The sequence below is a fragment of the Carcharodon carcharias genome, chromosome 2 (genome assembly GCF_017639515.1).
Source record: "Carcharodon carcharias isolate sCarCar2 chromosome 2, sCarCar2.pri, whole genome shotgun sequence".
In the NCBI taxonomy this organism is placed as follows: Eukaryota; Metazoa; Chordata; class Chondrichthyes; order Lamniformes; family Lamnidae; genus Carcharodon; species Carcharodon carcharias.
In genome coordinates, this window is record NC_054468.1 from 226142563 (window position 1) to 226163408 (window position 20846).

Here is a 20846-nt window from a genome sequence, read left to right on the forward strand (position 1 = left end):
ATTCATATACCACATTACTCATTTGTATAGTAGGCAGAACATCTTTTTGGCTTGTTTCTTTTTATTCATTTACGGGATGTGGGGGTCGCTGGCTGGGCCAGCATTTATTGCCCATCCCTAATTGCCCTTGAGAAGGTGGTGGTGAGCTGGCTTCTCGAGCTGATGCAGTCCATGTGGTGCAGGTACACCCACAGTGCAGTTAGGGTGGAAACTCCAGGATTTTGACCCAGCAACAGTGAAGGAACGGCAATGTATTTCCAAGTCAGGATGGTGAGTGACTTGGAGGGGAACTTCCAGGTGGTGGTGTTCCCATCTACCTGCTGCCCTTGTCCTTCTAAATGGTAGTGGCCATGGGTTTGGAAGGAGTTGTCGAAGGAGGATTGGTGCATTTGCTGCAGTGCATCTTGTAGATGGTACACGCTGCTGCTACCGTGCATTAGTGGTGGAGGAGTGAATGTTTGTGGACAGGGTACCAATCAACCGGCCTGCTCTGTCCTGGATGGTGTCAAGCTTCTTGAGTTGTGTTATAAACCCCATGATAATTCTGGGGTGTTTGGTTGTGTTTCCACAGAAGGAGTTTGTGAGGCAGGTGCAAAGCAGTCGAGTTCTGATGGTTCTGTCACAAGCGTGGATTGAAGAACTTTACCACCAGGTGCTTGACAGGAACCTGCTGGGAGAAGCCGGATACTGGGGAACAACAGAGGAACACTGTCTGCCCTTCATCATCATGCTAACTGGTGAGTTGTTCACAACTGATCTTGGTTTTATGGAGAGGGAGAATGACACACATGGAATGAATCTTTATTTCCGAATGTACACTCCTTCTAAGGATGGAGACCATGAGGAAAAACTCTGGCCTCTTGCACATCCCAGGTTTCCATCGCTCCCCCATTGGTGGATGCACCTTCAGCTGCCTAAATTGGCCCCTGAGATGAGACAGCTGTCCTGTCTTGGGAGGCAGAGTAAATTGGGTCTATAGTCTCTGGAGTTTAGAGGAGAGGTGATCTAATTGAAGCATACAAGATTCTGAAGGAGCTTGACAGGGTAAATACTGAGATATTGTTTCCACTGGTCGGGGAATCTCGAACACAGGGGCCACAGTCTCAGGATGAGGGGCTGATCATTTAGGACTGAGATGAAGAGAAATTACTTCACTCAAAGGCTTGTGAATCTTTGGAATTCTCCATCCCAGAAGGTTGTGAATGCTGCATTGTTGAATACATTTAAGGCTGGGATAGACAGATTCTTAATCCCTTAAGGGATATGGGGAGTGGGTGGGTAAGTGAAATTGAGGTCCAAGATCAGCCATGATCATATTGCATGGAGCAGGCTGACCGGCCATATAGTCTACTCCCACTCCTATTTCCTGTGTTCTTGTATCTGCTATTCTCTGAAAATCTTCCCTAAACCCCCTCTGCCTCCCTGCTGCTCTATCTCTTCCTTTAAGGTGCTCCTTAAAGCCTACTTCTTTGACCAAGCTTTTGGTCACCCTAACCTAATATTTCATTATGTTGCTCAGTCAAGTTTCGTTTGGTAATCGCTCCTGTGAAGCACTTTGGGATTTTTGCAATTTTAAAAGCACTACTTAAATGCAAGTTGTTGTTGCTTTATGTGGACAGTTTTGGAAAGGAAATTGAAACCTCATTCTGCATTCTTAGAAACAATCTCCTGTGGTATTGCTCTGCTGTTTCAGAGGATAGAGTGGCACAGGATACAGTTACAGCTCCATCTAATGGCCACACCTTGCAATTACACCAGTTTCTGTTTACATAGGGAATTTCCATTATAATTTTGGTCACATATGTACTTCCAGTGTGAAATATTGCCATGAAACGTGGGACCAAGCATTGCGACTACAGGAAGTGAAGTTTGTGGTCAGGAAGTGTGCAAGTTCACCAACACTTTTATATAAGTGCATTAGCATGTTGTACGCAATCCTTGCAGTCTCCTAGATTTCAGTAATCCTTCATGATGAGCAGCCCAGGACTGGAGACACATTTACATGATAATGACAAACATGAAGCTGTAATGTCACTTAATGAGGTTGGCTTCTCAGACTCTGGCTCTTGTATGTATCCTCCCCACCCCTTTCTACCCCCCTGCCTTTGACACTCAAGCCTTCAGAAACCTAGATCTCACAACCAGGAACCCCTTCCTGAATCCTCTCTCTCTTCTTCTCCAGCTTGAAATTCATCTTTTTGGCCAATCATTTGGTTACACCACCCTCCCCCAACTCCTAGTCACTCCTCCTTTAGCTTAGCAGCTGGTTATTTGGCAGCTGTGGGATGTTTTTCTATATTAAGTGGGATGTTTACGGTGGCACCACTATTTCCAGCCAGAATGGAGATGATTGGGTAATTTTCCTGTCAATCACACCTTGGGACCGCACTGCTGTAAGTGCCTGGGATTGATTTTACACTCATAATTTATGTAACATAACTACCCTTCACTTAATGCATCTTGCTGTAGAGATTACCCTGCATTCATCAGGAGGCATTGTGGTAGTTTCAGTTATGAGTTCTGTTTGCTGTAATTTATTGAGACTCTTGTTAAATAGACTTTGTAGACTGTTTGCTGTAGTACATTGTTTAAACAGACTCTGTAGACTGTTTGCTGCAGTACATTGTTTAAATAAACTCTGTAGACTGTTTGCGGTAGTACATTGTTTAAACATATTCTGTTTGCTGAGTATATGGACTTCGTTGGCTGAAAAATGTTTGCCATGAGTCAGCCTGCCTGGCCTCCAACTGATTGCCCGGCACAGTGCTGTCAATAGACAACCTGTATCAAACATGCTATGGAAACGTTGGATGTTTGGTTGTATTTTTTTTTTGCAGATATGGATGGACTGGGAAGCAGTGCCGTAGGAGGGCAGATGGTCAGCACTGCGTCAGAACAATCTCCTCTAGCCCAAGAAAAGAACACACCTGACTCTGTGACTGCAGGTAATGTCTAGTAATCACATCGCACTCAAGAACCAGTTAACCTTCTAGCCCCTGGAGGGTTGCCAGGTAACTGCTTTGCCGGTTGTGCTTTGGAGCCATTCAGGTAAGGCTGGTGCTGGGTTTGTTAAAACTTCGCATAGGTGGAGAGATTGGGGAAGCTGTAGGTGTTCTCTTTAGAGCAGAGTAGGGCAATGGGAGATTTATTAGGGGTGTTCTAAACTATGATGCAGTAAATGGGGAGAAACTGTTTCCGGTGGCACAAAGGTCAGTAACCAGAGAACGAAGATTTACGATAATTAATATAACCAGAGGGGGGAAGAGCGGAATTATTTTTACACAATGAATTATCGTGATCTGGAATGTGCTGCCTGAAAACAGATTCGATAGTAACTTTCAATAGTACCAAAGTAACTAGTACAGGGCTTCCCAAACCTTTTCCGACTCTGACCCCATTTCGATGCCCCAGACTTTGTGTGACCCCGGAGTGAAAATTTGGAGGGTCCGAGAATTGGTGAGTGGGGGTGGGGGGGGGTGGTGGGTGATGGTGGGAGTGAGATTGGGGATGGCAGGAAGTATTTAAACTGCGGCCTTTTTTTAAGGAACATCCACCTTTCCGATGGCCTTTTTTTGCAGCAGCAATCGGGACTCAAAGATCTGTCCGCTAGGCCACGCCCACCATTAGGAAAAAAAACACACAGATTTATGGGAGACTCGCAGCCGACAGAAATCAGTCCCAACTCCAAGGCAGCCATTGCTGTCTCAGAGCCCGCGACCCCAAAACCTTGTCTTGTGACCCCACTGGGGGGCTAGCGACCCACCGTTGGGAAAGTCCTGAACGAGTAAAATTCAAAGGCCCTGAAGGAAAGAGCGGGGGGGTGGGGGGGAGTGAATAGCTCTTTCAAAGGGCCAGCACAGGCATGATGAGTCGAATGGCCACCCTTTGCATTATATGATTCTAAGGACGTTACAAGCGGGTCTTGGTGCCACTGGAGACCTGTGGAGGGTAGGCGGCTCGAGGATCAGGTAGGATCGTTGCTCCTGATCACCATCTTGTTACCTAGAAGACTGATGTGTGCAGCCGACTGTTGCGGGTGCTTTCAGATTTATTCACGCAGTTGAAGCCTTGTGACCGGGCTGTGACCTATATATCACAGCACTGACTTAAAGAAAATGCATCTGCTCGAGTAAGAAAGATCAGGGAGAAAAGGCTGACGGACAGAAACAATATCACACGTCTTAATTCACCGGTTGTTATGCAGATCAGAAATGTAATATTGTGCCAGGTGACTAGCAGTCAGAAGGGTGTGGAAAAAGCAATGGACAAAGGAAATGACCGGATAGTGGGAAAGAGAGTCCAGTGGAGGGATAAAACATCAGCCAACCTCAAACCAACGCGGTTCATCTGTGCCAATTGCGGAAAGTTCTGCAGCTCATGAATTAGCCTCTACAGCCGTAACAGACGATGTTTAATACAAGCGGGACATACACCTGGGCGCAGCCCATCATCTCTCGAGGCAGACAGATACCGGTAAATACCATGTCCCCTTTTGCTAGGGTGTTCGAACTCTGTCTCCAGGGGAGTGCATTCCGTGGGGTCCCAGGGATCACGTACAAGGAATAAGTATAACCAGTGGATGGATAACAGAATCAAATTGGCACCTTTTAATTCCCCATCAGATTTTACTCTCAATTGCATTTAATTGAAAATAAAAAGAGGTGCGGTGTATGTCAGGAGTGGTGTACAATGGGAGGGGTGTAAATCAGGGGGGTGTTTATCAGGAGGGGTGTAAATTGGGTGGGTGTTTATCAGGAGGGGTGTAAATCAGGGGGGTGTTTATCAGGAGGGGTGTAAATTGGGTGGGTGTTTATCAGGAGGGGTGTAAATTGGGTGGGTGTTTATCAGGAGGGGTATAAATTGGGTGGGTGTTTATCAGGAGGGGTGTAAATCAGGGGGGTGTTTATCAGCAGGGGTGTAAATTGGGTGGGTGTTTATCAGGAGGGGTGTAAATTGGGTGGGTGTTTATCAGGATGGGTGTAATTTGGGTGTGTGTTTATCAGGAGGGGTGTAAATTGGGTGGGTGATTATCAGGAGGGGTGTAAATTGGGGGGGTGTTTATCAGGAGGGGTGTAAATTGGGTGGGTGTTTATCAGGAGGGGTGTAAATCAGTGGGGTGTTTATCAGGAGGGGTATAATTGGGTGGGTGTTTATCAGGAGGGGTATAAATTAGGTGGGTGTTTATCAGGAGGGGTGTAATTTGGGTGGGTGTTTATCAGGAGAGGTGTAAATTGGGCGGGTGTTTATCAGGAGGGGTGTAAATTGGGTGGGTGTTTATCAGGAGGGGTGTAAATTGGGTGGGTGTTTATCAGGAGGGGTGTAAATTGGGTGGGTGTTTATCAGGAGGGGTGTAAATTGGGTTGGTGTTTATCAGGAGGGGTGAAAATTGGGTGGGTGTTTATCAGGAGGGGTGTAAATTGGGTGGGTGTTTATCAGGTGGGATGTAAATTGGGTGGATGTTTATCAGGAGGGGTGTAAATTGGGTGGGTGTTTATCAGGAGGGGTGTAAATTGGGTGGGTGTTTATCAGAAGGGGTGTAAATCAGGGGGGTGTTTATCAGGAGGGATGTAAATTGGGTGGGTGTTTATCAGGAGGGGTGTAAATCAGGGGTGTGTTTATCAGGAGGGGTGTAAATTGGGTGGGTGTTTATCATGAGGGGTGTAAATCAGGGGGGTGTTTATCAGGAGGGGTGTAAATTGGGTGGGTGTTTATCAGGAGGGGTGCAAATCAGGGGGGTGTTTATCAGGAGGGGTGTAAATTGGGTGGGTGTTTATCAGGAGGGGTGTAAATCAGGGGGGTGTTTATCAGGAGGGGTGTAAATTGGGTGGGTGTTTATCAGGAGGGGTGTAAATCAGGGGAGTGTTTATCAGGAGGGGTGTAAATCAGGGGGGTGTTTATCAGGAGGGGTGTAAATTGGGTGGGTGTTTATCAGGAGGGATGTAAATTGGGTGGGTGTTTATCAGGAGTGGTATAAATTGGGTGGGTGTTTATCAGGAGGGGTGTAAATCAGGGGGGTGTTTATCAGGTGGGATGTAAATTGGGTGGGTGTTTATCAGGAGGGGTGTAAATTGGGTGGGTGTTTATCAGGAGGGGTGTAAATCAGGGGTGTGTTTATCAGGAGGGGTGTAAATCGGGTGGGTGTTTATCAGGAGGGGTGTAAATCTGGTTGGTGTTTATCAGGAGGGGTGTAAATTGGGTGGGTGTTTATCAGGAGGGGTGTAAATCAGGGCGGTGTTTATCAGGAGGGGTGTAAATCAGGGGGGTGTTTATCGTGAGGGGTGTAAATTGGGTGGGTGTTTATCGTGAGGGGTGTAAATTGGGTGGGTGTTTATCAGGAGGGGTGTAAATTGGGTGGGTGTTTATCAGGAGGGGTGTAAATTGGGTGGGTGTTTATCAGGAGGGGTGTAAATTGGGGGGGAGTTTATCAGGAGGGGTATAAATCGGGGGGGTGTTTATCAGGAGGGGTGTAAATTGGGTGGGTGTTTATCGTGAGGGGTGTAAATTGGGTGGGTGTTTATCAGGAGGGGTGTAAATTGAGTGGGTGTTTATCAGGAGGGGTGTAAATTGGGTGGATGTTTATCAGGAGGGGTGTAAATTGGGTGGGTGTTTATCAGGAGGGGTGTAAATTGGGTGAGTGTTTATCAGGAGGGATGTAAATTGGGTGGGTGTTTATCGTGAGGGGTGTAAATTGGGTGGGTGTTTATCCGGAGGGGTGTAAATTGGGTGGGTGTTTATCATGAGGGGTGTAAATTGGGTGGGTGTTTATCAGGAGGGGTGTAAATTGAGTGGGTGTTTATCAGGAGGGGTGTAAATTGGGTGGATGTTTATCAGGAGGGGTGTAAATTGGGTGGGTGTTTATCAGGAGGGGTGTAAATTGGGTGAGTGTTTATCAGGAGGGGTGTAAATTGGGTGGGTGTTTATCGTGAGGGGTGTAAATTGGGTGGGTGTTTATCAGGAGGGGTGTAAATTGGGTGGGTGTTTATCGTGAGGGGTATAAATTGAGTTGGTGTTTATCAGGACGGGTGTAAATTGGGGGGGAGTTTATCAGGAGGGGTATAAATTGGGTGGGTGTTTATCCGGAGGGGTGTAAATTGGGTGGGTGTTTATCAGGTGGGATGTAAATTGGGTGGGTGTTAATGGTGAGGGTTGTAAATTGGGTGGGTGTTTATCAGGAGGGGTGTAAATTGGGTGGGTGTTTATCGTGAGGGGTGTAAATTGGGTGGGTGTTTATCAGGAGGGGTGTAAATTGGGTGGGTGTTCATCAGGAGGGGTGTAAATTGGGTGGGTGTTTATCAGGAGGGGTGTAAATCAGGGGGGTGTTTATCAGGAGGGGTGTAAATTGGGTGGGTGTTTATCAGGAGGGGTGTAAATTGGGTGGGTGTTTATCAGGAGGGGTGTAAATTGGGTGGGTGTTTATCAGGAGGGGTGTAAATTGGGTGGGTGTTTATCAGGTGGGATGTAAATTGGGTGGGTGTTTATCAGGAGGGGTGTAAATTGGGTGGGTGTTTATCAGGAGGGGTGTAAATTGGTTGGGTGTTTATCAGGAGGGGTGTAAATTGGGTGGGTGTTTATCAGGAGGGGTATAAATTGGGTGGGTGTTTATCAGGAGGGGCGTAAATTGGGTGGGTGTTTATCAGGAGGGGTGTAAATTGGTGGGTGTTTATCAGGAGGGGTGTAAATTGGGCGGGTGTTTATCAGGAGGGGTGTAAATTGGGCGGGTGTTTATCAGGAGGGGTGTAAATAGGGTGGGTGTTTATCAGGAGGGGTGTAAATTGGGTGGGTGTTTATCAGAAGGGGTGTAAATCAGGGGGGTGTTTATCAGGAGGGGTGTAAATTGGGTGGGTGTTTATCAGGAGGGGTGTAAATCAGGGGTGTGTTTATCAGGAGGGGTGTAAATTGGGTGGGTGTTTATCAGGAGGGGTGTAAATCAGGGGGGTGTTTATCAGGAGGGGTGTAAATTGGGTGGGTGTTTATCAGGAGGGGTGTAAATCAGGGGGGTGTTTATCAGGAGGGGTGTAAATTGGGTGGGTGTTTATCAGGAGGGGTGTAAATCAGGGGGGTGTTTATCAGGAGGGGTGTAAATTGGGTGGGTGTTTATCAGGAGGGGTGTAAATCAGGGGGGTATTTATCAGGAGGGGTGTAAATTGGGTGGGTGTTTATCAGGAGGGGTGTAAATCAGGGGAGTGTTTATCAGGAGGGGTGTAAATCAGGGGGGTGTTTATCAGGAGGGGTGTAAATTGGGTGGGTGTTTATCAGGAGGGATGTAAATTGGGTGGGTGTTTATCAGGAGGGGTGTAAATCAGGGGAGTGTTTATCAGGAGGGGTGTAAATCAGGGGGGTGTTTATCAGGTGGGATGTAAATTGGGTGGGTGTTTATCAGGAGGGGTGTAAATTGGGTGGGTGTTTATCAGGAGGGGTGTAAATCAGGGGTGTGTTTATCAGGAGGGGTGTAAATCGGGTGGGTGTTTATCAGGACGGGTGTAAATTGGGTGGGTGTTTATCAGGAGGGGTGTAAATTGGGTGGGTGTTTATCAGGAGGGGTGTAAATTGGGGGGGAGTTTATCAGGAGGGGTATAAATCGGGGGGGTGTTTATCAGGAGGGGTGTAAATTGGGTGGGTGTTTATCGTGAGGGGTGTAAATTGGGTGGGTGTTTATCAGGAGGGGTGTAAATTGAGTGGGTGTTTATCAGGAGGGGTGTAAATTGGGTGGATGTTTATCAGGAGGGGTGTAAATTGGGTGGGTGTTTATCAGGAGGGGTGTAAATTGGGTGAGTGTTTATCAGGAGGGGTGTAAATTGGGTGGGTGCTTATCGTGAGGGGTGTAAATTGGGTGGGTGTTTATCAGGAGGGGTGTAAATTGGGTGGGTGTTTATCGTGAGGGCTATAAATTGGGTTGGTGTTTATCAGGAGGTGTGTAAATTGGGGGGGAGTTTATCAGGAGGGGTATAAATTGGGGGGGTGTTTTTCAGGAGTGGTGTAAATTGGCGGTGTGTTTATCAGGAGGTGTATAAATTGGGTGGGTGTTTATCAGGAGGGGTGTAAATTGGGTGGGTGTTTATCGTGAGGGGTGTAAATTGGGTGGGTGTTTATCAGGAGGGGTGTAAATTGGGTGGGTGTTTATCGTGAGGGGTATAAATTGGGTTGGTGTTTATCAGGAGGGGTGTAAATTGGGGGGGAGTTTATCAGGAGGGGTATAAATTGGGGGGGTGTTTATCAGGAGGGGTGTAAATTGGGTGGGTGTTTATCAGGAGGGGTGTAAATTGGGTGGGTGTTTATCAGGAGGGGTGTAAATTGGGTGGGTGTTTATCAGGAGGGGTGTAAATTGGGGGGAGTTTATCAGGAGGGGTATAAATTGGGGGGGTGTTTATCAGGAGGTGTATAAATTGGGTGGGTGTTTATCAGGAGGGGTGTAAATTGGGTGGGTGTTTATCGTGAGGGGTGTAAATTGGGTGGGTGTTTATCAGGAGGGGTGTAAATCGGGGGTGTTTATCAGGAGGGGTGTAAATTGGGTGGGTGTTTATCAGGAGGGGTGTAAATTGGGTTGGTGTTTATCAGGAGGGGTGTAAATTGGGGGGGTGTTTATCAGGAGGGGTGTAAATTGGGTGGGTGTTTATCAGGGGGGGTGTAAATTGGGTGGGTGTTTATCCGGAGGGGTGTAAATTGGGTGGGTGTTTATCAGGTGGGATGTAAATTGGGTGGGTGTTTATGGTGCGGGTTGTAAATTGGGTGGGTGTTTATCAGGAGGGGTGTAAATCAGGGGGGTATTTATCAGGAGGGGTGTAAATTGGGTGGGTGTTTATCAGGAGGGGTGTAAATCAGGGGAGTGTTTATCAGGAGGGGTGTAAATCAGGGGGGTGTTTATCAGGAGGGGTGTAAATTGGGTGGGTGTTTATCAGGAGGGATGTAAATTGGGTGGGTGTTTATCAGGAGGGGTGTAAATCAGGGGAGTGTTTATCAGGAGGGGTGTAAATCAGGGGGGTGTTTATCAGGTGGGATGTAAATTGGGTGGGTGTTTATCAGGAGGGGTGTAAATTGGGTGGGTGTTTATCAGGAGGGGTGTAAATCAGGGGTGTGTTTATCAGGAGGGGTGTAAATCGGGTGGGTGTTTATCAGGACGGGTGTAAATTGGGTGGGTGTTTATCAGGAGGGGTGTAAATTGGGTGGGTGTTTATCAGGAGGGGTGTAAATTGGGGGTGAGTTTATCAGGAGGGGTATAAATCGGGGGGGTGTTTATCAGGAGGGGTGTAAATTGGGTGGGTGTTTATCGTGAGGGGTGTAAATTGGGTGGGTGTTTATCAGGAGGGGTGTAAATTGAGTGGGTGTTTATCAGGAGGGGTGTAAATTGGGTGGATGTTTATCAGGAGGGGTGTAAATTGGGTGGGTGTTTATCAGGAGGGGTGTAAATTGGGTGAGTGTTTATCAGGAGGGGTGTAAATTGGGTGGGTGTTTATCGTGAGGGGTGTAATTTGGGTGGGTGTTTATCAGGAGGGGTGTAAATTGGGTGGGTGTTTATCGTGAGGGGTATAAATTGGGTTGGTGTTTATCAGGAGGTGTGTAAATTGGGGGGGAGTTTATCAGGAGGGGTATAAATTGGAGGGGTGTTTATCAGGAGTGGTGTAAATTGGCGGTGTGTTTATCAGGAGGTGTATAAATTGGGTGGGTGTTTATCAGGAGGGGTGTAAATTGGGTGGGTGTTTATCGTGAGGGGTGTAAATTGGGTGGGTGTTTATCAGGAGGGGTGTAAATTGGGTGGGTGTTTATCGTGAGGGGTATAAATTGGGTTGGTGTTTATCAGGAGGGGTGTAAATTGGGGGGGAGTTTATCAGGAGGGGTATAAATTGGGGGGGTGTTTATCAGGAGGGGTGTAAATTGGGTGGGTGTTTATCAGGAGGGGTGTAAATTGGGTGGGTGTTTATCAGGAGGGGTGTAAATTGGGTGGGTGTTTATCAGGAGGGGTGTAAATTGGGGGGAGTTTATCAGGAGGGGTATAAATTGGGGGGGTGTTTATCAGGAGGTATATAAATTGGGTGGGTGTTTATCAGGAGGGGTGTAAATTGGGTGGGTGTTTATCGTGAGGGGTGTAAATTGGGTGGGTGTTTATCAGGAGGGGTGTAAATCGGGGGTGTTTATCAGGAGGGGTGTAAATTGGGTGGGTGTTTATCAGGAGGGGTGTAAATTGGGTTGGTGTTTATCAGGAGGGGTGTAAATTGGGGGGGTGTTTATCAGGAGGGGTGTAAGTTGGGTGGGTGTTTATCAGGAGGGGTGTAAATTGGGTGGGTGTTTATCCGGAGGGGTGTAAATTGGGTGGGTGTTTATCAGGTGGGATGTAAATTGGGTGGGTGTTTATGGTGAGGGTTGTAAATTGGGTGGGTGTTTATCAGGAGGGGTGTAAATTGGGTGGGTGTTTATCGTGAGGGGTGTAAATTGGGTGGGTGTTTATCGTGAGGGGTGTAAATTGGGTGGGTGTTTATCAGGAGGGGTGTAAATTGGGCGGGTGTTTATCAGGAGGGGTGTAAATCAGGGGGGTGTTTATCAGGAGGGGTGTAAATTGGGTGGGTGTTTATCAGGAGGGGTGTAAATTGGGTGGGTGTTTATCAGGAGGGGTGTAAATTGGGTGGGTGTTTATCAGGAGGGATGTAAATTGGGTGGGTGTTTATCAGGAGGGGTGTAAATTGGGTGGGTGTTTATCAGGTGGGATGTAAATTGGGTGGGTGTTTATCAGGAGGGGTGTAAATTGGGTGGGTGTTTATCAGGAGGGGTGTAAATTGGGTGGGTGTTTATCAGGAGGGGTATAAATTGGGTGGGTGTTTATCAGGAGGGGTGTAAATTGGGTGGGTGTTTATCAGGAGGGGTGTAAATTGGTGGGTGTTTATCAGGAGGGGTGTAAATTGGGCGGGTGTTTATCAGGAGGGGTGTAAATTGGGCGGGTGTTTATCAGGAGGGGTGTAAATAGGGTGGGTGTTTATCAGGAGGGGTGTAAATTGGGTGGTTGTTTATCAGAAGGGGTGTAAATCAGGGGGGTGTTTATCAGGAGGGGTGTAAATTGGGTGGGTGTTTATCAGGTGGGGTGTAAATCTGGGGTGTGTTTATCAGGAGGGGTGTAAATTGGGTGGGTGTTTATCAGGAGGGGTGTAAATCAGGGGGGTGTTTATCAGGAGGGGTGTAAATTGGGTGGGTGTTTATCAGGAGGGGTGTAAATCAGGGGGGTGTTTATCAGGAGGGGTGTAAATTGGGTGGGTGTTTATCAGGAGGGGTGTAAATCAGGGGGGTGTTTATCAGGAGGGGTGTAAATTGGGTGGGTGTTTATCAGGAGGGGTGTAAATCAGGGGGGTATTTATCAGGAGGGGTGTAAATTGGGTGGGTGTTTATCAGGAGGCGTGTAAATCAGGGGAGTGTTTATCAGGAGGGGTGTAAATCAGGGGGGTGTTTATCAGGAGGGGTGTAAATTGGGTGGATGTTTATCAGGAGGGATGTAAATTGGGTGGGTGTTTATCAGGAGGGGTGTAAATTGGGTGGGTGTTTATCGTGAGGGGTATAAATTGGGTTGGTGTTTATCAGGAGGGGTGTAAATTGGGGGGGAGTTTATCAGGAGGGGTATAAATTGGGGGGGTGTTTATCAGGAGGGGTGTAAATTGGGTGGGTGTTTATCAGGAGGGGTGTAAATTGGGTGGGTGTTTATCAGGAGGGGTGTAAATTGGGTGGGTGTTTATCAGGAGGGGTGTAAATTGGGGGGAGTTTATCAGGAGGGGTATAAATTGGGGGGGTGTTTATCAGGAGGTATATAAATTGGGTGGGTGTTTATCAGGAGGGGTGTAAATTGGGTGGGTGTTTATCGTGAGGGGTGTAAATTGGGTGGGTGTTTATCAGGAGGGGTGTAAATCGGGGGTGTTTATCAGGAGGGGTGTAAATTGGGTGGGTGTTTATCAGGAGGGGTGTAAATTGGGTTGGTGTTTATCAGGAGGGGTGTAAATTGGGGGGGTGTTTATCAGGAGGGGTGTAAATTGGGTGGGTGTTTATCAGGAGGGGTGTAAATTGGGTGGGTGTTTATCCGGAGGGGTGTAAATTGGGTGGGTGTTTATCAGGTGGGATGTAAATTGGGTGGGTGTTTATGGTGAGGGTTGTAAATTGGGTGGGTGTTTATCAGGAGGGGTGTAAATTGGGTGGGTGTTTATCGTGAGGGGTGTAAATTGGGTGGGTGTTTATCGTGAGGGGTGTAAATTGGGTGGGTGTTTATCAGGAGGGGTGTAAATTGGGCGGGTGTTTATCAGGAGGGGTGTAAATCAGGGGGGTGTTTATCAGGAGGGGTGTAAATTGGGTGGGTGTTTATCAGGAGGGGTGTAAATTGGGTGGGTGTTTATCAGGAGGGGTGTAAATTGGGTGGGTGTTTATCAGGAGGGATGTAAATTGGGTGGGTGTTTATCAGGAGGGGTGTAAATTGGGTGGGTGTTTATCAGGTGGGATGTAAATTGGGTGGGTGTTTATCAGGAGGGGTGTAAATTGGGTGGGTGTTTATCAGGAGGGGTGTAAATTGGGTGGGTGTTTATCAGGAGGGGTATAAATTGGGTGGGTGTTTATCAGGAGGGGTGTAAATTGGGTGGGTGTTTATCAGGAGGGGTGTAAATTGGGCGGGTGTTTATCAGGAGGGGTGTAAATTGGGCGGGTGTTTATCAGGAGGGGTGTAAATAGGGTGGGTGTTTATCAGGAGGGGTGTAAATTGGGTGGTTGTTTATCAGAAGGGGTGTAAATCAGGGGGGTGTTTATCAGGAGGGGTGTAAATTGGGTGGGTGTTTATCAGGTGGGGTGTAAATCAGGGGTGTGTTTATCAGGAGGGGTGTAAATTGGGTGGGTGTTTATCAGGAGGGGTGTAAATCAGGGGGGTGTTTATCAGGAGGGGTGTAAATTGGGTGGGTGTTTATCAGGAGGGGTGTAAATCAGGGGGGTGTTTATCAGGAGGGGTGTAAATTGGTTGGGTGTTTATCAGGAGGGGTGTAAATCAGGGGGGTGTTTATCAGGAGGGGTGTAAATTGGGTGGGTGTTTATCAGGAGGGGTGTAAATCAGGGGGGTATTTATCAGGAGGGGTGTAAATTGGGTGGGTGTTTATCAGGAGGCGTGTAAATCAGGGGAGTGTTTATCAGGAGGGGTGTAAATCAGGGGGGTGTTTATCAGGAGGGGTGTAAATTGGGTGGATGTTTATCAGGAGGGATGTAAATTGGGTGGGTGTTTATCAGGAGGGGTGTAAATTGGGTGGGTGTTTATCGTGAGGGGTATAAATTGGGTTGGTGTTTATCAGGAGGGGTGTAAATTGGGGGGGAGTTTATCAGGAGGGGTATAAATTGGGGGGGTGTTTATCAGGAGGGGTGTAAATTGGGTGGGTGTTTATCAGGAGGGGTGTAAATTGGGTGGGTGTTTATCAGGAGGGGTGTAAATTGGGTGGGTGTTTATCAGGAGGGGTGTAAATTGGGGGGAGTTTATCAGGAGGGGTATAAATTGGGGGGGTGTTTATCAGGAGGTATATAAATTGGGTGGGTGTTTATCAGGAGGGGTGTAAATTGGGTGGGTGTTTATCGTGAGGGGTGTAAATTGGGTGGGTGTTTATCAGGAGGGGTGTAAATCGGGGGTGTTTATCAGGAGGGGTGTAAATTGGGTGGGTGTTTATCAGGAGGGGTGTAAATTGGGTTGGTGTTTATCAGGAGGGGTGTAAATTGGGGGGGTGTTTATCAGGAGGGGTGTAAATTGGGTGGGTGTTTATCAGGAGGGGTGTAAATTGGGTGGGTGTTTATCCGGAGGGGTGTAAATTGGGTGGGTGTTTATCAGGTGGGATGTAAATTGGGTGGGTGTTTATGGTGAGGGTTGTAAATTGGGTGGGTGTTTATCAGGAGGGGTGTAAATTGGGTGGGTGTTTATCGTGAGGGGTGTAAATTGGGTGGGTGTTTATCGTGAGGGGTGTAAATTGGGTGGGTGTTTATCAGGAGGGGTGTAAATTGGGCGGGTGTTTATCAGGAGGGGTGTAAATCAGGGGGGTGTTTATCAGGAGGGGTGTAAATTGGGTGGGTGTTTATCAGGAGGGGTGTAAATTGGGTGGGTGTTTATCAGGAGGGGTGTAAATTGGGTGGGTGTTTATCAGGAGGGATGTAAATTGGGTGGGTGTTTATCAGGAGGGGTGTAAATTGGGTGGGTGTTCATCAGGTGGGATGTAAATTGGGTGGGTGTTTATCAGGAGGGGTGTAAATTGGGTGGGTGTTTATCAGGAGGGGTGTAAATTGGGTGGGTGTTTATCAGGAGGGGTATAAATTGGGTGGGTGTTTATCAGGAGGGGTGTAAATTGGGTGGCTGTTTATCAGGAGGGGTGTAAATTGGTGGGTGTTTATCAGGAGGGGTGTAAATTGGGCGGGTGTTTATCAGGAGGGGTGTAAATTGGGCGGGTGTTTATCAGGAGGGGTGTAAATAGGGTGGGTGTTTATCAGGAGGGGTGTAAATTGGGTGGTTGTTTATCAGAAGGGGTGTAAATCAGGGGGGTGTTTATCAGGAGGGGTGTAAATTGGGTGGGTGTTTATCAGGTGGGGTGTAAATCAGGGGTGTGTTTATCAGGAGGGGTGTAAATTGGGTGGGTGTTTATCAGGAGGGGTGTAAATCAGGGGGGTGTTTATCAGGAGGGGTGTAAATTGGGTGGGTGTTTATCAGGAGGGGTGTAAATCAGGGGGGTGTTTATCAGGAGGGGTGTAAATTGGGTGGGTGTTTATCAGGAGGGGTGTAAATCAGGGGGGTGTTTATCAGGAGGGGTGTAAATTGGGTGGGTGTTTATCAGGAGGGGTGTAAATCAGGGGGGTATTTATCAGGAGGGGTGTAAATTGGGTGGGTGTTTATCAGGAGGCGTGTAAATAAGGGGAGTGTTTATCAGGAGGGGTGTAAATCAGGGGGGTGTTTATCAGGAGGGGTGTAAATTGGGTGGATGTTTATCAGGAGGGATGTAAATTGGGTGGGTGTTTATCAGGAGGGGTGTAAATCAGGGGAGTGTTTATCAGGAGGGGTGTAAATCAGGGGGGTGTTTATCAGGTGGGATGTAAATTGGGTGGGTGTTTATCAGGAGGGGTGTAAATTGGGTGGGTGTTTATCAGGAGGGGTGTAAATCAGGGGTGTGTTTATCAGGAGGGGTGTAAATCGGGTGGGTGTTTATCAGGACGGGTGTAAATCTGGGTGGTGTTTATCAGGAGGGGTGTAAATTGGGTGGGTGTTTATCAGGAGGGGTGTAAATCAGGGGGGTGTTTATCAGGAGGGGTATAAATCAGGGGGGTGTTTATCGTGAGGGGTGTAAATTGGGTGGGTGTTTATCAGGAGGGGTGTAAATCAGGGGAGTGTTTATCAGGAGGGGTGTAAATCAGGGGGGTGTTTATCAGGTGGGATGTAAATTGGGTGGGTGTTTATCAGGAGGGGTGTAAATTGGGTGGGTGTTTATCAGGAGGGGTGTAAATCAGGGGTGTGTTTATCAGGAGGGGTGTAAATCGGGTGGGTGTTTATCAGGACGGGTGTAAATTGGGTGGGTGTTTATCAGGAGGGGTGTAAATTGGGTGGGTGTTTATCAGGAGGGGTGTAAATTGGGGGGGAGTTTATCAGGAGGGGTATAAATCGGGGGGGTGTTTATCAGGAGTGGTGTAAATTGGGTGGGTGTTTATCGTGAGGGGTGTAAATTGGGTGGGTGTTTATCAGGAGGGGTGTAAATTGAGTGGGTGTTTATCAGGAGGGGTGTAAATTGGGTGGATGTTTATCAGGAGGGGTGTACATTGGGTGGGTGTTTATCAGGAGGGGTGTAAATTGGGTGAGTGTTTATCAGGAGGGGTGTAAATTGGGTGGGTGTTTATCGTGAGGGGTGTAATTTGGGTGGGTGTTTATCAGGAGGGGTGTAAATTGGGTGGGTGTTTATCGTGAGGGGTATAAATTGGGTTGGTGTTTATCAGGAGGTGTGTAAATTGGGGGGGAGTTTATCAGGAGGGGTATAAATTGGAGGGGTGTTTATCAGGAGTGGTGTAAATTGGCGGTGTGTTTATCAGGAGGTGTATAAATTGGGTGGGTGTTTATCAGGAGGGGTGTAAATTGGGTGGGTGTTTATCGTGAGGGGTGTAAATTGGGTGGGTGTTTATCAGGAGGGGTGTAAATTGGGTGGGTGTTTATCGTGAGGGGTATAAATTGGGTTGGTGTTTATCAGGAGGGGGGTAAATTGGGGGGGAGTTTATCAGGAGGGGTATAAATTGGGGGGGTGTTTATCAGGAGGGGTGTAAATTGGGTGGGTGTTTATCAGGAGGGGTGTAAATTGGGTGGGTGTTTATCAGGAGGGGTGTAAATTGGGTGGGTGTTTATCAGGAGGGGTGTAAATTGGGGGGAGTTTATCAGGAGGGGTATAAATTGGGGGGGTGTTTATCAGGAGGTATATAAATTGGGTGGGTGTTTATCAGGAGGGGTGTAAATTGGGTGGGTGTTTATCGTGAGGGGTGTAAATTGGGTGGGTGTTTATCAGGAGGGGTGTAAATCGGGGGTGTTTATCAGGAGGGGTGTAAATTGGGTGGGTGTTTATCAGGAGGGGTGTAAATTGGGTTGGTGTTTATCAGGAGGGGTGTAAATTGGGGGGGTGTTTATCAGGAGGGGTGTAAGTTGGGTGGGTGTTTATCAGGAGGGGTGTAAATTGGGTGGGTGTTTATCCGGAGGGGTGTAAATTGGGTGGGTGTTTATCAGGTGGGATGTAAATTGGGTGGGTGTTTATGGTGAGGGTTGTAAATTGGGTGGGTGTTTATCAGGAGGGGTGTAAATTGGGTGGGTGTTTATCGTGAGGGGTGTAAATTGGGTGGGTGTTTATCGTGAGGGGTGTAAATTGGGTGGGTGTTTATCAGGAGGGGTGTAAATTGGGCGGGTGTTTATCAGGAGGGGTGTAAATCAGGGGGGTGTTTATCAGGAGGGGTGTAAATTGGGTGGGTGTTTATCAGGAGGGGTGTAAATTGGGTGGGTGTTTATCAGGAGGGGTGTAAATTGGGTGGGTGTTTATCAGGAGGGATGTAAATTGGGTGGGTGTTTATCAGGAGGGGTGTAAATTGGGTGGGTGTTTATCAGGTGGGATGTAAATTGGGTGGGTGTTTATCAGGAGGGGTGTAAATTGGGTGGGTGTTTATCAGGAGGGGTGTAAATTGGGTGGGTGTTTATCAGGAGGGGTATAAATTGGGTGGGTGTTTATCAGGAGGGGTGTAAATTGGGTGGGTGTTTATCAGGAGGGGTGTAAATTGGGCGGGTGTTTATCAGGAGGGGTGTAAATTGGGCGGGTGTTTATCAGGAGGGGTGTAAATAGGGTGGGTGTTTATCAGGAGGGGTGTAAATTGGGTGGTTGTTTATCAGAAGGGGTGTAAATCAGGGGGGTGTTTATCAGGAGGGGTGTAAATTGGGTGGGTGTTTATCAGGTGGGGTGTAAATCAGGGGTGTGTTTATCAGGAGGGGTGTAAATTGGGTGGGTGTTTATCAGGAGGGGTGTAAATCAGGGGGGTGTTTATCAGGAGGGGTGTAAATTGGGTGGGTGTTTATCAGGAGGGGTGTAAATCAGGGGGGTGTTTATCAGGAGGGGTGTAAATTGGGTGGGTGTTTATCAGGAGGGGTGTAAATCAGGGGGGTGTTTATCAGGAGGGGTGTAAATTGGGTGGGTGTTTATCAGGAGGGGTGTAAATCAGGGGGGTATTTATCAGGAGGGGTGTAAATTGGGTGGGTGTTTATCAGGAGGCGTGTAAATCAGGGGAGTGTTTATCAGGAGGGGTGTAAATCAGGGGGGTGTTTATCAGGAGGGGTGTAAATTGGGTGGATGTTTATCAGGAGGGATGTAAATTGGGTGGGTGTTTATCAGGAGGGGTGTAAATTGGGTGGGTGTTTATCGTGAGGGGTATAAATTGGGTTGGTGTTTATCAGGAGGGGTGTAAATTGGGGGGGAGTTTATCAGGAGGGGTATAAATTGGGGGGGTGTTTATCAGGAGGGGTGTAAATTGGGTGGGTGTTTATCAGGAGGGGTGTAAATTGGGTGGGTGTTTATCAGGAGGGGTGTAAATTGGGTGGGTGTTTATCAGGAGGGGTGTAAATTGGGGGGAGTTTATCAGGAGGGGTATAAATTGGGGGGGTGTTTATCAGGAGGTATATAAATTGGGTGGGTGTTTATCAGGAGGGGTGTAAATTGGGTGGGTGTTTATCGTGAGGGGTGTAAATTGGGTGGGTGTTTATCAGGAGGGGTGTAAATCGGGGGTGTTTATCAGGAGGGGTGTAAATTGGGTGGGTGTTTATCAGGAGGGGTGTAAATTGGGTTGGTGTTTATCAGGAGGGGTGTAAATTGGGGGGGTGTTTATCAGGAGGGGTGTAAATTGGGTGGGTGTTTATCAGGAGGGGTGTAAATTGGGTGGGTGTTTATCCGGAGGGGTGTAAATTGGGTGGGTGTTTATCAGGTGGGATGTAAGTTGGGTGGGTGTTTATGGTGAGGGTTGTAAATTGGGTGGGTGTTTATCAGGAGGGGTGTAAATTGGGTGGGTGTTTATCGTGAGGGGTGTAAATTGGGTGGGTGTTTATCGTGAGGGGTGTAAATTGGGTGGGTGTTTATCAGGAGGGGTGTAAATTGGGCGGGTGTTTATCAGGAGGGGTGTAAATCAGGGGGGTGTTTATCAGGAGGGGTGTAAATTGGGTGGGTGTTTATCAGGAGGGGTGTAAATTGGGTGGGTGTTTATCAGGAGGGGTGTAAATTGGGTGGGTGTTTATCAGGAGGGATGTAAATTGGGTGGGTGTTTATCAGGAGGGGTGTAAATTGGGTGGGTGTTTATCAGGTGGGATGTAAATTGGGTGGGTGTTTATCAGGAGGGGTGTAAATTGGGTGGGTGTTTATCAGGAGGGGTGTAAATTGGGTGGGTGTTTATCAGGAGGGGTATAAATTGGGTGGGTGTTTATCAGGAGGGGTGTAAATTGGGTGGGTGTTTATCAGGAGGGGTGTAAATTGGGCGGGTGTTTATCAGGAGGGGTGTAAATTGGGCGGGTGTTTATCAGGAGGGGTGTAAATAGGGTGGGTGTTTATCAGGAGGGGTGTAAATTGGGTGGTTGTTTATCAGAAGGGGTGTAAATCAGGGGGGTGTTTATCAGGAGGGGTGTAAATTGGGTGGGTGTTTATCAGGTGGGGTGTAAATCAGGGGTGTGTTTATCAGGAGGGGTGTAAATTGGGTGGGTGTTTATCAGGAGGGGTGTAAATCAGGGGGGTGTTTATCAGGAGGGGTGTAAATTGGGTGGGTGTTTATCAGGAGGGGTGTAAATCAGGGGGGTGTTTATCAGGAGGGGTGTAAATTGGGTGGGTGTTTATCAGGAGGGGTGTAAATCAGGGGGGTGTTTATCAGGAGGGGTGTAAATTGGGTGGGTGTTTATCAGGAGGGGTGTAAATCAGGGGGGTATTTATCAGGAGGGGTGTAAATTGGGTGGGTGTTTATCAGGAGGCGTGTAAATCAGGGGAGTGTTTATCAGGAGGGGTGTAAATCAGGGGGGTGTTTATCAGGAGGGGTGTAAATTGGGTGGATGTTTATCAGGAGGGATGTAAATTGGGTGGGTGTTTATCAGGAGGGGTGTAAATTGGGTGGGTGTTTATCGTGAGGGGTATAAATTGGGTTGGTGTTTATCAGGAGGGGTGTAAATTGGGGGGGAGTTTATCAGGAGGGGTATAAATTGGGGGGGTGTTTATCAGGAGGGGTGTAAATTGGGTGGGTGTTTATCAGGAGGGGTGTAAATTGGGTGGGTGTTTATCAGGAGGGGTGTAAATTGGGTGGGTGTTTATCAGGAGGGGTGTAAATTGGGGGGAGTT

General features: G+C 47.7%; 1 protein-coding gene across 3 annotated transcripts in view; it reads left to right on the plus strand.

The window, feature by feature from the left end:
• arfgef3 (ARFGEF family member 3) overlaps positions 1–20846 on the plus strand; it is a 265336-nt gene that overhangs the window by 71555 nt on the left and 172935 nt on the right. For all 3 annotated transcript variants that reach the window (XM_041173954.1, XM_041173969.1, XM_041173960.1), the window contains exons 14-15: positions 572–737; positions 2838–2945. In XM_041173954.1, coding sequence (XP_041029888.1) covers positions 572–737; positions 2838–2945 — 274 coding nt within the window. The remainder of the gene's footprint in view (positions 1–571; positions 738–2837; positions 2946–20846) is intronic.